We start from the raw sequence: 14,476 nt of genomic DNA on the forward strand, positions 1-14,476 counted from the left end.
CTTCGTTCCCAAAAAGGATTCCAAGGAGCTTAGGCCATGTCTGGATTACCGTGGCCTTAACCAATGCACTCTGAAGGACCGTTACCCATTGCCTCTCATCTCAGCCATCCTGGAAGCAGTCGGAGGTGCAGTCATCTTCACAAAACTAGATCTTGTGGTGCCTACCATCTTATTCGTATAAAAGAAGGTGATGAATGGAAAACAGTCTTTAGAACACCCTTCGGCCATTTTGAATACTTGGTCATGCCCTTTGGACTAGCTAATGCCCCAGCAATTTTCCAACGTTTTATGGATCGGGTGTTTTCTGATATGCTGTTCCTCTTCGTCGTATATCTAGACGACATACTGATCTACTCCAAGGACCATTTGAAACACGAACAGCACGTAAGAGCAGTCTTACAACATCTACGTGAACATAAGCTCCTGGCCAAACCCGAGAAGTGTCTTTTCCATGTATCTACTGTTCACTATCTCAGATTCGTCCTTAGCCCAAAGGGGATTGGAATGGACTCTTCCAAGGTTGACTCCATTCTATCTTGGCCTGTTCCAAACACTGTAAAGCAAATTCAATCCTTCCTGAGGATTGCTAATTTCTACAGGAAATTTATACCAACATTTTCTGAGATTGTGCACCCTATTGTCATATTACTAAAAAAAGACACCCCCTTTCAGTGGACCTCAGCCCAAGATTCGGCGTTTCAACGGTTGAAGTCGGTGTTCACACAAGCTCCCATCCTGGCTCAACCCGAAATTGATCGACCTTTTCTTGTTGAAACTGATGCCTCCAACTATGCCATTGGGGCCGTCCTGAAACAGGAACTTGGCTACAAGTTAGAACACCCCATCGCCTATCTCTCCCGTACCTTGACTCCCAGTGAAACTCATTATTCCATCCTGGAGAAGGAATTGTTAGCCATTCGTCAAGCCTTCACTGATTGGCATCATCTCCTTCTGGGAGCCAAACACCTGGTACAAGTCTGCACAGACCATCGGAATATTCAAGTCCTACAATCCCTAGAGTGTAGAAACAGTCGCCAAGCCGGTGGGCCGCCTTTTTTGACCAATACCAATTTCAAATCCATCATTTCCCTGGAACACATAACATTATAGCCGATGCCTTATCCAGACGTCCTGATTACGAAACCCTTGAGGATCAAACCTTCCCTAAGATGTTTCCTAACACAATATTTGTTGCTGAAGCAATTACTCTCCTGGAGGATATTTGAATCCAAACTCAGTCCTCTGAACCTTGGAAGGAGTTTAGGGGAAACAACCGATGGAATCTCAAAACAAAAGCGGGATATCTATTCAAGGATAATCGGTTGGTCATCCCTACTCCTCGACTGAGACAAAAGATCACAAGTCTATGTCATGATACTTTCTATTCAGGACACCGTGGCATAACCAACACCCTACATCTAATACAAAGACAGTTTTGGTGGCCAAGGATGAAGGATGATATCAAGATCCATTTCCAGACTTGTGCAGTCTGCAATCATAACAACAATGACAATAAAAGACCAGCAGGTCTCCTGCTCCAACCAGCACTACCAACAAGACCCTGGGAAATCATTGCCACAGATTTTATCGTAGAACTACCTTCTTCCAGGGGCTACACAACTATAATGGTTACCATTGATTTCTTCACACATATGGCTCATTTTACGCCTCTATACAAATTAACATCCTCATCTGAACTTGCTGGCATTTTCCGAGAACACATTTTCCGGCTTCATGGGCTACCTTCCAAAATCATTTCTGACCGAGGACCCCAGTACATATTCCAGTTCTAGAAACAGCTATGTCGTATACTGGGAATCCAACGTGCATTGTCTTTGGGTTATCATCCTCAGACCAATGGAGTTACCGAACCAGTAAACCAAACCCTGGAACAATATCTTCGTTGCTTCGCCACCGAAGTCCAGGATGATTGGTCACTTTTAATACATGTGGCCAAATTTGCATACAACAATTCGGATCACTCTGCTATCAAGACCAGTCCCTTCTTCTGTAGTCAAGGATTTCATCCTTTAGTCCTACCGTCCATTCTTCCACATCCTACCCCAGTTCCTGCGGTCGATTCCTAGATAGAAACACTAATCAATGTGCACAAAGAAGCAAAGGAACTCCTAGAAAAGGCCCGAATAGACGTTAAACATTATGCTGAGTCCAAAAGAAGGCCTGGGCCTTCCTATTCAATAGGCGATAAGGTCCTTCCTCGTCACCTACGACCAAACAAATTGGCTCCCAGATATTATGGCCCCTTTTCTATAAAAGAAATCATCAATCCAGTGTCCTTTCGACTCTGACTACCAGAGTCATGTTAAGGATTCATCCAGTCTTCCACACTTCTCTGTTAAAACCATATCTTCAGCCCTCTCGAACTGCTCCAAGATCTACCCCAGTGATTTTCAATTACCAACTCGAATAAGAGGTCTCCAGAATTTGTGACTCTAGGTACCGACGTGGTCAACTACAGTATTAGGTCGAATGGAAAGGGTATCCTCCCACTGAGCGCACCTGGGAACCCATGTCAAACATGAATGCTCCCCGGCTGATACGAAGATACCATCTCATCCATCCAGGCAAACCCAGAGGAGCTGGGCTTCTGGGGAGGCATACTGTCAAGAACCGTCGCCTGCGTCCATTCTGGACTTCGTGGTCCCTGACCCATAGAGGACTGAATGCCCTGATCCTCCCAACATGGCCGCCTGATACAGAACGCAGCTTGCCAGTCTTTACGTGCCACGCTCAACATTCTACTAAACAGACACGCCCCCGCGGCTCTGCACGTCTCAACGTTTCCACTCGCTGTAGTTAGACCTGTGTTGCCAGAGTTCGCTCGGGGCTTTCTTCAGTATCCTGTTTCCCGATTCCTTGAATCTTCCTCCTTTCCTTCCCTTTCCTCGAACTTACCTTTGAGTTTCCTTCCTGGATTTTTGCCTGCACTCGGGTCACGGCGTTCCGTGCCTATGAGCCCGGACATTGTTTCTTCTTGGTTCCCGTCCTGGACATCTGAACATCTCCTGGAGTTGGATTACTATCCTCACACTGGACCCCGAACACCTGCACACGGGGTTGTACAAATCCCGGAGCGTGCGAAAGAAATCATCAAAGAAGGTTGCAAGCAAACAGGAAAAACAGGTGAGAAGGGGAGAGACTTGTGACAATAAGTGTGTGTACCCTCCCACCTCAAATCACCAACTGTGCCCTTGCTCAAATAGAATAACTTTACCTGGGTTTACTCAGCTAGATGCCCAGAGGGATTGTCCAAAATTCGAATTGAAATTCTCAGCTACAAAGAGTGTACTCTCTCTTCCAAAACACGACTTTTATGCCTGCAGCTGAGGAGTCTTGAAACCTTCTTGAAGAAATGTTCATGAGCTCACTTAAGGCTTGTTTGTTTTGAGTTTCATTGGTTCAACTTGACTCTGTATAAAGGATTCTTAAATTAAATCTACAATCTTCTGAACCTTATAGTCATATCTTCCTGTAACCTATTTTTTTCAAAATGCTGTAGATTCCGGTGACCTATTTTTAGTTGTGTTTCCTCCATGATAAAATTTTTTCAGCTTATTGCCTTGATAGAATTAAACATCCAGACTTAGAGGTTCGAGTTTAACTGTGATTTAGAAGTCTTCCTAAAAACAACTGTCTCTGTGCACCTGCACAACAGTAAACTATTTACTTATTTTTTTGTTCATTTCCTTGAGTCGCTGCGCACTCTTCTGAAGCGCTCTGTGCTCCCACGCAGACGCGCAGTAGGGAAAACCTCTACATGCCGCCACCCACCTGCAGCGCTCCTCTATTCTGCAGCATGGATCACGTCACCCTCACTATTCCCTTGCCATCGCTCATCGCACCTGGTCACGTCAGGAAATGAAACAGACACAACGCTTTTGGAGCTGCTAACCACAGCAATCCTCCTCCAGCAACTGCGCTTACATGCACGCTCACAATTCCTTCCTCGAATTCCGTTGCATGCAGGCAAAGCTCAAAATTCAGTCTCCTGATTCCTTTCTTCCTACGTTTTGCTAGCAACTGAAAAGTATCACATAAACTAGCTTAAAAAAAAATATTTACACTCTTTAGTAAGCTTTTTCTATTCTTGTCATGCAACACACTGCACAGTACTTAGCTGAAGGTACGCGCCGAGTTGCTTAAGTCTCCTGCAGGATTCTTGTAGTCAAAATTGGTCTCTTTACCCCTCCTGTTGCTTCTTGGACTTCTTTCCTGGATCTCTCTGGCCTAAAAAACTGGAGCTTACTAAAACAGAACCCACTCAAAGGACATGTACTAATGAAAGGCAGTTTATAAAGTCCAGATAAACCCCTTTGTTCTTCCAACACCCAATCAGGAATACAGTTCTCATTCTTCATTTTGGCTAGGGGCCATCCCAACACTCTGAATGTAATCAGTTCAGGCCCAAACCAACACCGTAGACACCACAGTGAAAAGAAAACAGAATGAGAAAAGACTAAACAGTGATAACAGTGTAATGCACCTTGTGTCTACATGACACCTGAAGACTATGACCTTGAATAAAACATGGGACCTGACATGATTCGCTTGGTTACTGATCTCCTCACTGGGATGTGTACGATGTCCACAGTAATGATTCTCTTGTTTATTACTTCTCTCTCTGGGATGGGCATACGCGTTAGGCAAATCTTTATCTTTCTTCTTCTTAGTTAAAGAGTTATATGTCTGCCATTCCTTATACTAGCTCCCCTGCTGGGACTAAGATGATTCCTGCAATCGTTATGTTTGTTTCTCTGAGTATACAGCATACAATTATGGCAATCGTAATTAGCGCCTTGCTCAGCAGCTATCCCGCTCTCGCCTTTACCTTGTGTGTAATAAGGCTGTGTCATCAGGTAGCGTTCTCCTTCTGGGTTCTCAGTGTCGTGTCAGGATGGCTCTAGCGTTCGCTTCTTCCCTTCTCTCAGATATGCTTCAGCATCTTCCTTGTCAACTGATATTGGGACTAAAAGGGGTTCCTTTCTCTCCCCTTTTTGTCTACCAATTCCGTCTCACGGTTCCTTCCTCGGACTTCTCTCGTGTTAAGACTCTCACTAGTTGGTCTGGTAAGCAGTGCAGTTCGGGCACTTCAGCGTTATGGTTTCTCTCTTCCAGCCTTTGTTCAACGTCCCTCCTGGGACTACCTGGTTGGCAGACTCTGGTTAGTCTGCCCTTTCAGCAGTGCAGCTCAGGCACTTCGTCCTTCCAGCTGCTTTCTGGTGTGGAAAGCAGTGTTCTCTCTGGGTTTCCAGGTTCCGTGAACCAGCTGGTTCGTAACTCCCGGGTCTCTCTCTCATGTTCTCTGTCTCCTCCCACTTTTGTGATGCTGCTCTGGGGCTTACCCAGTGTAGCACTGCCGTCCTTCTTCTGTTTTTGAGTTGTATTCATTATAAATCTGTGGGTTTTCTTTGTCTCAGTACCAGGCATGTACTGGTTCTTTGTCAAAGTAACACAATATCAAATAAACATGGATTCTTCCTGTTTTCTCCCAACAGGATTGACATTGTTATTATAGAGTTGCTGAATGGGTTGGAAAGGGAGATGCTGATCGGAACGTGAGTCCTTAGCTCCTTGGGGGGAGTCTCTCCCGGTGAGGTCCCGCTTTCCTCTACCCGTAGGGATGATATTGCGTAGTGGGCTCACCTCCTTAGCCTCACAAGGAAAGGCTCACCACAGGGAGAAGTGACTGAATCACTCGATTTGTCACAAACGGTAGACAATTTGAAAACTGCACACGTAATGTCATAGAAGGGAAAGGGGATAGACATGGAGTTGTAATAGTTTTAGGCCTCGCTATCATTGTAACGATTTCAGCTTGGGTCGGGTATTTGGAACCAAGTGTGGTGTGGTTATTCCATGAAAACCTGTCTGCAGAAGAGGCTGTGCAGTTTTTCCCTGAATGCAGTTAGTTTGAGTGTAGGCCTGATTTCACAGGTCAGAGAGTTCCAGGTGCTGTGGATGTAGTTAGGCAAAACCATTTTGTGGGGGTTTGCAATTTGTTTGTTGCAACCTAGTAAGAGCTTTCCTTTGTGTTTCTCAAGCTCCACCAGCTTCTGTGAGGTTGTCATCCAGGTTAATGGGTTTGCAGGTGATAGGGGAATAAAAAAGATAGATGCACCTGGACTTGAAGAGGATCTGCGGGGTGTGGAGGGCACTGAGAAAACGGAGAGAGTTGGTGTGGGAATGATGTTGTTCTCCAGGCTAGAAAGTTGGTGGAAATAGGTCCTTGGGGGGCAAATGAGGTTGAGTCTTGCTTAGTTGATACTGATCCAAATGTTTATTTTGCTAATGAAGACGGAGCTTAGGGTTTGCTATCCTTTAATAGAATGTGGGATACAGTGCTCAGGAGTGGGGTTGACAGTCATTAGCAGAGACTTGTTATGGACAGCGTTAGGGATACAAGGTAATGTCAGCCTTGGCAATGTCTTTTTCTCATACCTGCTGTTTAAAATAGATTGTATTATTGTTTATTACCCCTTTGGATTTTGAGCTGCAGTAGAGTTTCTGCAACTGCCTACAGGATTGAAGTAGTGTTTTCAGCTGAGGTGGCGAGCAATGGCCCGAGAGCTCAGTGTCCTCATAGCAACCACATGCACAACCACACACACGCAGCCACACTCACAACCACATACGCAAACACACACACAGTGTGAAAGCGTGCAGGCTTGTCCTAACCAGCATCTTTCTCTCCTTTCAGTTCAACATCAAGGAAGTTGTGAGGCAGATGAGAGCGCAACGCTTCGGAATGATCCAGACTAAGGTGAGCTGCGCAGAGCGAAACAGAGCTGAGCAAAAGGGGCCTGCAGTCAGGCAGCACGCATCACAGTGGGGGTATTGCCAACACAGAAAGCCCTAGTGTGCTCCATAGGACACTTGGCAAAAATGGACTTGCAACTAGGCAGCAACATATATTACATCTATTAGAATAATACGTATTGGAAAATGAAGAAGAAAAGGACAATTAATGAGAAGCCCAACTAGTACAAGTAGTATATTGATAATTGGGTGTGGGGCCTTATTATCTGATTACTGGCATTCACAAAGCTTGGTTCCAATTTCCCACCTGGCCCCCAGAATGTCCAACATATGTGTTATTTTAAAATGCCTACTATTTTTAATGTACAGCTGAATTATGAGTTGTGATGGGCTATTTATTGCAAGGGATACATACAAAGTACTGCATGCAGTCAATAGCCTATGCAATCTCAACTCGTAATTAAGTGTTATTTTTAAAACCAGTGGTTTTTAAAATGACCCTTTTTTGTTTACTACCATACTCAGAATGGGGGCTCTTGGTTTTGTTTTTCTCTCTCTCCAGCTACTCCATGAAGCATTGTACTGCTTACGTGGATCATCTGACCTGGCTCTCTTGGAGCCTCTTAACTTGCTGATGGCTCTTCATCACATTTACAGTCGAAACCCTACCTTAGTTGATCATAAATAAAATATTCTTTGACCAACACCATTACTTTGCACACCCTGCAGTACTTTCCACAGGTTTTGTCCTACCTTCATTTTAGTCTAGCTGCTTCACCTTCTCTGGGCATTTCTGACCACTTTTCACCACCGCCTCCTACATCCAGCCAATCGTATCTACCCTCTGAGTTTCTCTCAGTGCATTGATCCATCTACCTTCCCACGTGTTCTTAGGTTGCACAGCACTTTATAAATGCGACCTACCCTGATTTGGACTCCATATGTTTTTTATGCAGTGCTACTTTATTTTGGTGTGCACTGTTTGCACTGACGACATATGCAGCATTTCTAAGTACAAATAGGCTGCGTTTATGGTGTTTTTGGATCTGTGTTTCAATCACTTTTGCTTCTGATTGCAGGACCAGTATGAGTTTTGCTATAAGGCCGTGCTGGAAGTCCTTCGGAACATACCACGGTCAGAGACCAAGCTCCAGCAAGACAGAGGAATGGACTTGGGCAGCAGATCGTGACCTCATTGTTGGGACTTCTTGATGGTAGCCAAGGTTCTCAAAGAGTTGGATGTGTACTACTATCCTCTTGCCCTACTGAGCGATACGATACGCTTCTGATGCACTTCTCAACACACTGGATTGCAGTGTGGCATGTACAGATCTGCCAGACATGTCCCTGCAAATTAATTGAAACCACAAACACTTCAGGAATGCACCAGGCTATGCAGGACCAGTGTGACAATCGGATCAAATTGCACTCCAATTCTAGGCTGGCTAGAATGATATGAGTCTGGGTCAGCTTGCAGCTGACATCCTGAAGACTTTGGGATGCCCGTGGATCCACAGGACCAGCATATGCATTCGGATCAGAAAACAATTGGACACAGGTGAGATTTTGAGTGAAGCCCATGCACCCCTGGGGACCAACATATGATTCTGGAATCGGTTAGCGAGCTGACAAAGATGAGACTTGGATAAAGCCGCTGCATCTGCTGATCAGCATATGATTCTGGATCAGTATGCAATTCTGGATCAGCATATCTATCTGGATCAGATTTGGAGCCGCAAAGGTTGAGACTTGGATAAAGCCACTGCATCGGCTGATCAGTGTGCGATTTTGGATCAGCATATGTATCTGGATCAGCTTAAGAGTGGCAAAGGTGAGACTTTGGATAAAGCCCCTGCACCCGCTGATCAGCATATTGTTCAGCACCAGCATTGAGACTAGAAAATGGGCTCCTGGAAAATGACATTTGTCTGCAGGCCCATATAGATTATTACCAACATCTTTGCTATTTTTATATCAAGGTCGCAAAAAGAAGGTCATACAAAAAAATAGGAAAACCAGCAAAGTAGCAGCATTTTTCCTTTTAAAAATGACTTTGGTGTACACAGGTAGAAACCTCTCTTCAAGTGTTATAAAGTTGGCTGACTCGTTGCTAAATCTTTACCAAAGCCGATGTACTGTGCTTCTATATAGTGAAGTTTGCGCCCTTTTCTTTAAAATCCCTGAAATATGAATACATGGTGACTATTTGTTTCTTGACACAGTGGCAGATGGAATCCAGCACAAGCTGATGGATCTCTTTGAGGAATTATCAACTCTGTTTGGAACAGGCTTTGAAATTGTTGTTACACAAGGACCGTACAATGTAATTTTCATGATAAATGCATTTCTTTAATAGGCCAAGTGCTTTATGCAAGGGTTGACAGTATTTATTGATGGGGTCTGATGCAGTATTGGGATGGGGGTGCTTTCTGGTCACATAGGATGTGCGGCCAGGAGCCATATTTGTTTCTGGTTATGCAGGCTGTTCTTCACTAAGTACTTGCCCAGTCACTCCCTGAACGCACAGTGTCTGCTGCGCCAGCTACATGCTAATAAATAAACATATTTCCTAGATAAGAGTCCTGTCATTATCCTTCTTTCACTATCCCCGCGGAGTTAATGTGTGCTATATCCTGTCTTTAACTATCTGTATCACTTAGCTTCTGGGATGCCAAGAAGATGGCCAGCCAATGTCTAGGAGTAACAATTCAGGACTACACTGGGCATGGTCTGAGTACCATTTTTTTCCATGGTCACTCTCTTTGTGCAGGGCAGGGAGTGGGTCAAGTTGACACTGCATTAAAGTTGCATATTAATATCTGAGAGTAACCCTTACAGGGAAGGAACAGTTTTCGTGAAAATCGCTCCTCGACTGGATTTAGTGGGGTAAACCCACATGAAATAGTGTGTGCGCACACAAACACACACGCGCACACACAGACACAGACACACACACACACAGACACACACACAATGCATGCATGCAAGCACACACACATACACTCACATACGCACAGATACTAAGACACTTGCATGCATGTACACCCATGCAAACACACACATAAATGTACACAATCACAGATAGACCAATATGCAAACACATACACACACACACACACACACACACACCAGTACACAAATATAATTAAACACTCAGATACAACACAGGCTCATATGATACACGATCTTATGACAAACTCTGTTATGACAAACACTCTTGTGACACACTCTTACAACACATGCTGTTATAACAGATGCACTTATACTACATATGTTTGTTGGTGTGTGTCTGTGTTGTATGTGGACGCATGTATTTGTGGATAATTATGTATGTATATGCGTATGTATGTGCGAGTATGTGTTTTCGCGTATGTGTGCTTAACATAAGTGACAAATGCACATGAATTGATGAATTGTACAATGTTAATGTGCATGCGTGAAATAAACATACATTTTAAAATGCAAATATTTTTAAACTGGCAACCTCCATTTTCACTGTATATTTTCAGTGCACCAATCCATGATGGAATCTAGGTGCAGGCTAATAACAATGAAAACGGAGGAGGCACATTTTGAGATATTTGGGGCGAATGCTTTTTCCTATGGGAAAACTTTTCAAAATGCATTTAAAGCAAAACATTTTAAAATATGAAGGCGTCTAAGAACATTTCTGAAATTCTGGCTGCGTCAAAAAGTTACTGTGGAATTTTTCAGAATTGTTCATGTAAGAGTTTAAAGTTATTAGTACCCGGTGAGGGCTCAATCAGAATGAAACCCACCCACATACTGTTCGCAACATTGGCCCTACTCCAACCAATCTGCACACACCACGCTATGCACACACACCCCTCTGCAGGATGCAGAGTCAGACAAGCATTGCTGCGGTGGGTGAGCTGAAGCACTAGGCTCTTGAGTGCATGGCCTATGACCTTCACTGCACCCAGTGCCCGCACTGCATGACTTTTCACTGCACCATCTCCAACCACACATGAAAAACATTGCCATGTTCTAACAGTCACCTGACCTGCGAAACCAAACATACACGCATGGCAGCTCACTTCTGCTCCTCTATTGCGTCTAAAATATGCTCCACACCCATTCTGTATAAGTCACCACCCTCTAACTAATGCAGAGTCAAAAATGCATTACTGCTGTGGGTCTGCTCAAGCAATAAACTCTTGAGTGCATGTCCTACGGCCTTCGGCCATGCACCTAAAAGTCTAGGCCTTGCACGCACCCACTGCAAAGTAATGCCACCATACGTGTCACCATGTCACCAACTACGACAATCCACATACACAGCACTGCCACCAGCTTTTCTATCCAACCTGTGCACCGCCATGGAGTTATGCAGGAAGAAATTGCAACAGTTACCATAATATGCAAATAAAATACTGTCTCCTGCAACCCTGTGCACTTTCATTCACATACTACGGCCGTACCCACTTCCATTCACAAATTATTGTGTCACTGCCAACCTACCCACATACTGTTCGCAACATTGGTCCTACTCCAACCAATGTGTATACACCACACTATGCAAGCACCACACTCTACCGGATGCAGAGTCAGACATGCATTGCTGCGGTGGGTGTGCTGAAGCCCTAGACTCTGGAGTGCATGGCCTATGGCCTTCATTGCAACCAGTGCCCACACTGCGTGACTTTTCACTGCACCATCTACAACCACACAGGAAACACTTTACCATGTTCTAACAGTCACCTGACCTGCGAAACCAAACATTCACGCATGGCAACTCATTTCTGCTCCTCTATTGCGTCTAAAATATGCTCAAGTCACCACCCTCTAACTAATGCAGAGTCAAAAATGCATTACTGCTGCGGGTCTGCTCAAGCCCTAGACTCTTGAGTGCATGGCCTACGGCCTTCGGCCATGCACCTAAAAGTCTAGGCCTTGCACACACACACTGCAACGTAATGCCCCCATGCATGTCACCATGTCACCAACTACAACAATTCACATACACAGCACTGCCACCAGCTTTCCTACCCAACCTGCGCACCGCCATGGAGTTATGCAGGAAGAAATTGCAACAGTTACCATAATGTACAAATAAAACACTGTCTCCTGCAACCCTGTGCACTTTCATTCACATACTACGGCCGTATCCACTTCCATTCTCAAAGTATTGTGTCAGTGCCAACCTACCCTACCCACATACTGTTCGCAACATTGGTCCTACTCCAACCAATGTGTATACACCACACTATGCAAGCACCACACTCTACCGGATGCAGAGTCAGACATGCATTGCTGCGGTGGATGTGCTGAAGCCCTAGACTCTTGAGTGCGGCCTTCTGCTATGCACCCAATATTCTAATCCTTCAACAGAACCACCGCAACTTCATGCACCCATGCATGTCACCATGTGCCCAACTACCGCTATCCATCCGCAGAGCACAGCCACCAGCACTCCCACCCAACCTATGTCACGTGCAATTCACTCCCCTTCTGAAAATCACCTGCCACCACTCCCACAGAAAAAAAGGTTGCCGCAAACAGGTTGCGGCAGAAGCTATCGGGCCGTTACGACAACTGCCTCCAATCACCACACAAAGTAGTTGCCTGTCTAGGTACCCACAAATTGGCACAATACGCACAAATACTGTAGCCACTCCTCTGTTTTCTTCCACCTATTTATATATGTCACATGAACCACTTCTCACTCACCCGCCCTTCCCCTCCCTTCTTGCCACCAACACATGGCGTACAGTATATTGTGCAGACCCTTCCACTGGCGCAATGTCCTCCGATACACCATGGCAGCGTTTGGCAAAAAATGTTGACGCAGAGCGCGCTTCCCTCCAGCCAACCACCGGCTGTGTCCAAAGACTCCGACAGCACGTTGTACCGCAAGCCAATGACACTTCTGTCCGCGGAGCGAACAGGGAAATGGGTCCGCGAAGTGGACCCAGATATCACTAACTTTTAGAGACGTTTATTTCAGTTGTTTGCAACAAAGGTACTGCTCTGATTCCCACCAAACACACAAAAGCATGCTTTCTGACCCAAGCCCCCAATCCTAGCGCAAATTTGGTGCAAATCCGTCCAGCCGTTCGGCCTTTAGCCATGTGCAAAGATTTTTCCCATTCAGTCTATGGAAAAAAAAAAAATTGGGACCCTCCCTATAACTTTCCCCCCTCCACAAAACCTCACCAAAGTTCAAAGGCCATATACTATTTCTGCAAAGTTTGGTGAGGATTTGTTCAGGGGGAGCGAAGTTATAAGCTGCAGAAAAAGTGCTCTTCCTATGATTTTAGCAAATTAACCATAACTACTATACACGATATTTGTCCACAAGATCCTTAAGCTACAGATATAATTCCCAAATGATCCTAGATATGTTACTGTTTTGCCTAATGCATAATTCTTTCATGTTTGATGGTCAATTTTACAATCAAATATGTGGCACAGCAATGGGTACCTTGGTAGCCCCCAACTATGCCGATCTATTTATAGTGGCATGGGAAGAAAACACATTCGCTTCAGATTAAATGGCTGTATGAACCAATAAGGTGATACTATGGCGAAGATACATAGATGACCTTTTCATCCTATGGGATGGAATGGAAGCAGACCTGATGGAATTTTTTTAAACTCCTCAATACCAATGATAACAACTTGAGATTCACAGAACTCCATAACAGAGAGCAGGTGGTGTATCTCAATATCAAAATCAAGATATTAGGAGGTATAATCACCACTGAACCATATTGTAAAGAAACCAGTACCAATACAGTATTGCATGCCACAAGTGCGCATCTGACCAGCCTGAAAAACACAGCGAATTTCTATGTATTCAGCGTGATTGCAGCGAAGAAGTTATTTGGGACAAAAACGCCAAAGCAGCAGCTGCAAGATCTCAAGCCAGAGGATACCCTAAAACCATTATAAGTAAGGCATATGACAAATGTGCCAGACAGACCAGAATTGAAGTTCTCATTACAGGGAGAAGGAAAATTTCAAAGCCAGAGGATTAACCAACGGCATCATGTTTATCACAAACTTCAATGACGGAGCCAAAGAAGTAAGGAAAATATTGGGAAAACACTGGCATCTCTTAACTAGAGACTATGATGTTAGACTGCACATTCAATCGAATACAAGCGTAACCTTTAGAAAAACTGTATCGATATAATCAAAAGTTTCACCAAGTCTATTTCACTCAGTCACACCCTCTGAACCAACAGGATGGTTATCGGACAAACCGCTTGGCTTCTATAAATGTACCAAGTGCAAGGCCTGTCAATTTGGGACCAAGGTCAAGAATTATATCTATCCACGCACAGGAAAAGAAGTAAAAAAAAAGCAACTAATTACATCCATGACCAAGTTTGTGATGTATGTAATTTCATGCAAGCGTAAACTATGGTACATTGGCAGCACTAAGCTTGAGGTAAAAGACAGAATATTGCAACATTTAAGGGTAATTAAAAATGGAGATATGGCATACCCTTTAGCTAAACATTTCAAAGAGGCACACCAAGGAGACATAACATCTTTTAAATATTTTGCCATTGACAACATTTCAGACCATCCTAGGGCAGAAAACGGAGAAAGAAAGCTCAGGCAAGCCGTGTGCAGATACATCCTTGATTATAACACCAAAATACCCACAGGACATAACAAAGATGAAGAAATATATTTCGAAGGGATTGTGTCCTCCGACGTATTCCTC

General features: G+C 44.4%; 1 protein-coding gene across 3 annotated transcripts in view; it reads left to right on the forward strand.

Annotated features, from left to right (window-relative positions):
* The window catches only part of FRMPD2 (FERM and PDZ domain containing 2), an 878,187-nt gene extending 868,833 nt beyond the window's left edge, over nt 1–9,354 (forward strand). For all 3 annotated transcript variants that reach the window (XM_069611181.1, XM_069611182.1, XM_069611183.1), the window contains 2 exons: nt 6,719–6,781; nt 7,857–9,354. In XM_069611181.1, the coding sequence (XP_069467282.1) occupies nt 6,719–6,781; nt 7,857–7,967 (174 nt within the window). In that variant the 3' untranslated portion in view covers nt 7,968–9,354. The remainder of the gene's footprint in view (nt 1–6,718; nt 6,782–7,856) is intronic.
* The last annotated feature ends 5,122 nt before the right edge of the window (nt 9,355–14,476 follow it).

This window comes from Ambystoma mexicanum, chromosome 8, assembly GCF_040938575.1.
Source record: "Ambystoma mexicanum isolate Mex_15411 chromosome 8, UKY_AmexF1_1, whole genome shotgun sequence".
In the NCBI taxonomy this organism is placed as follows: domain Eukaryota; kingdom Metazoa; phylum Chordata; class Amphibia; order Caudata; family Ambystomatidae; genus Ambystoma; species Ambystoma mexicanum.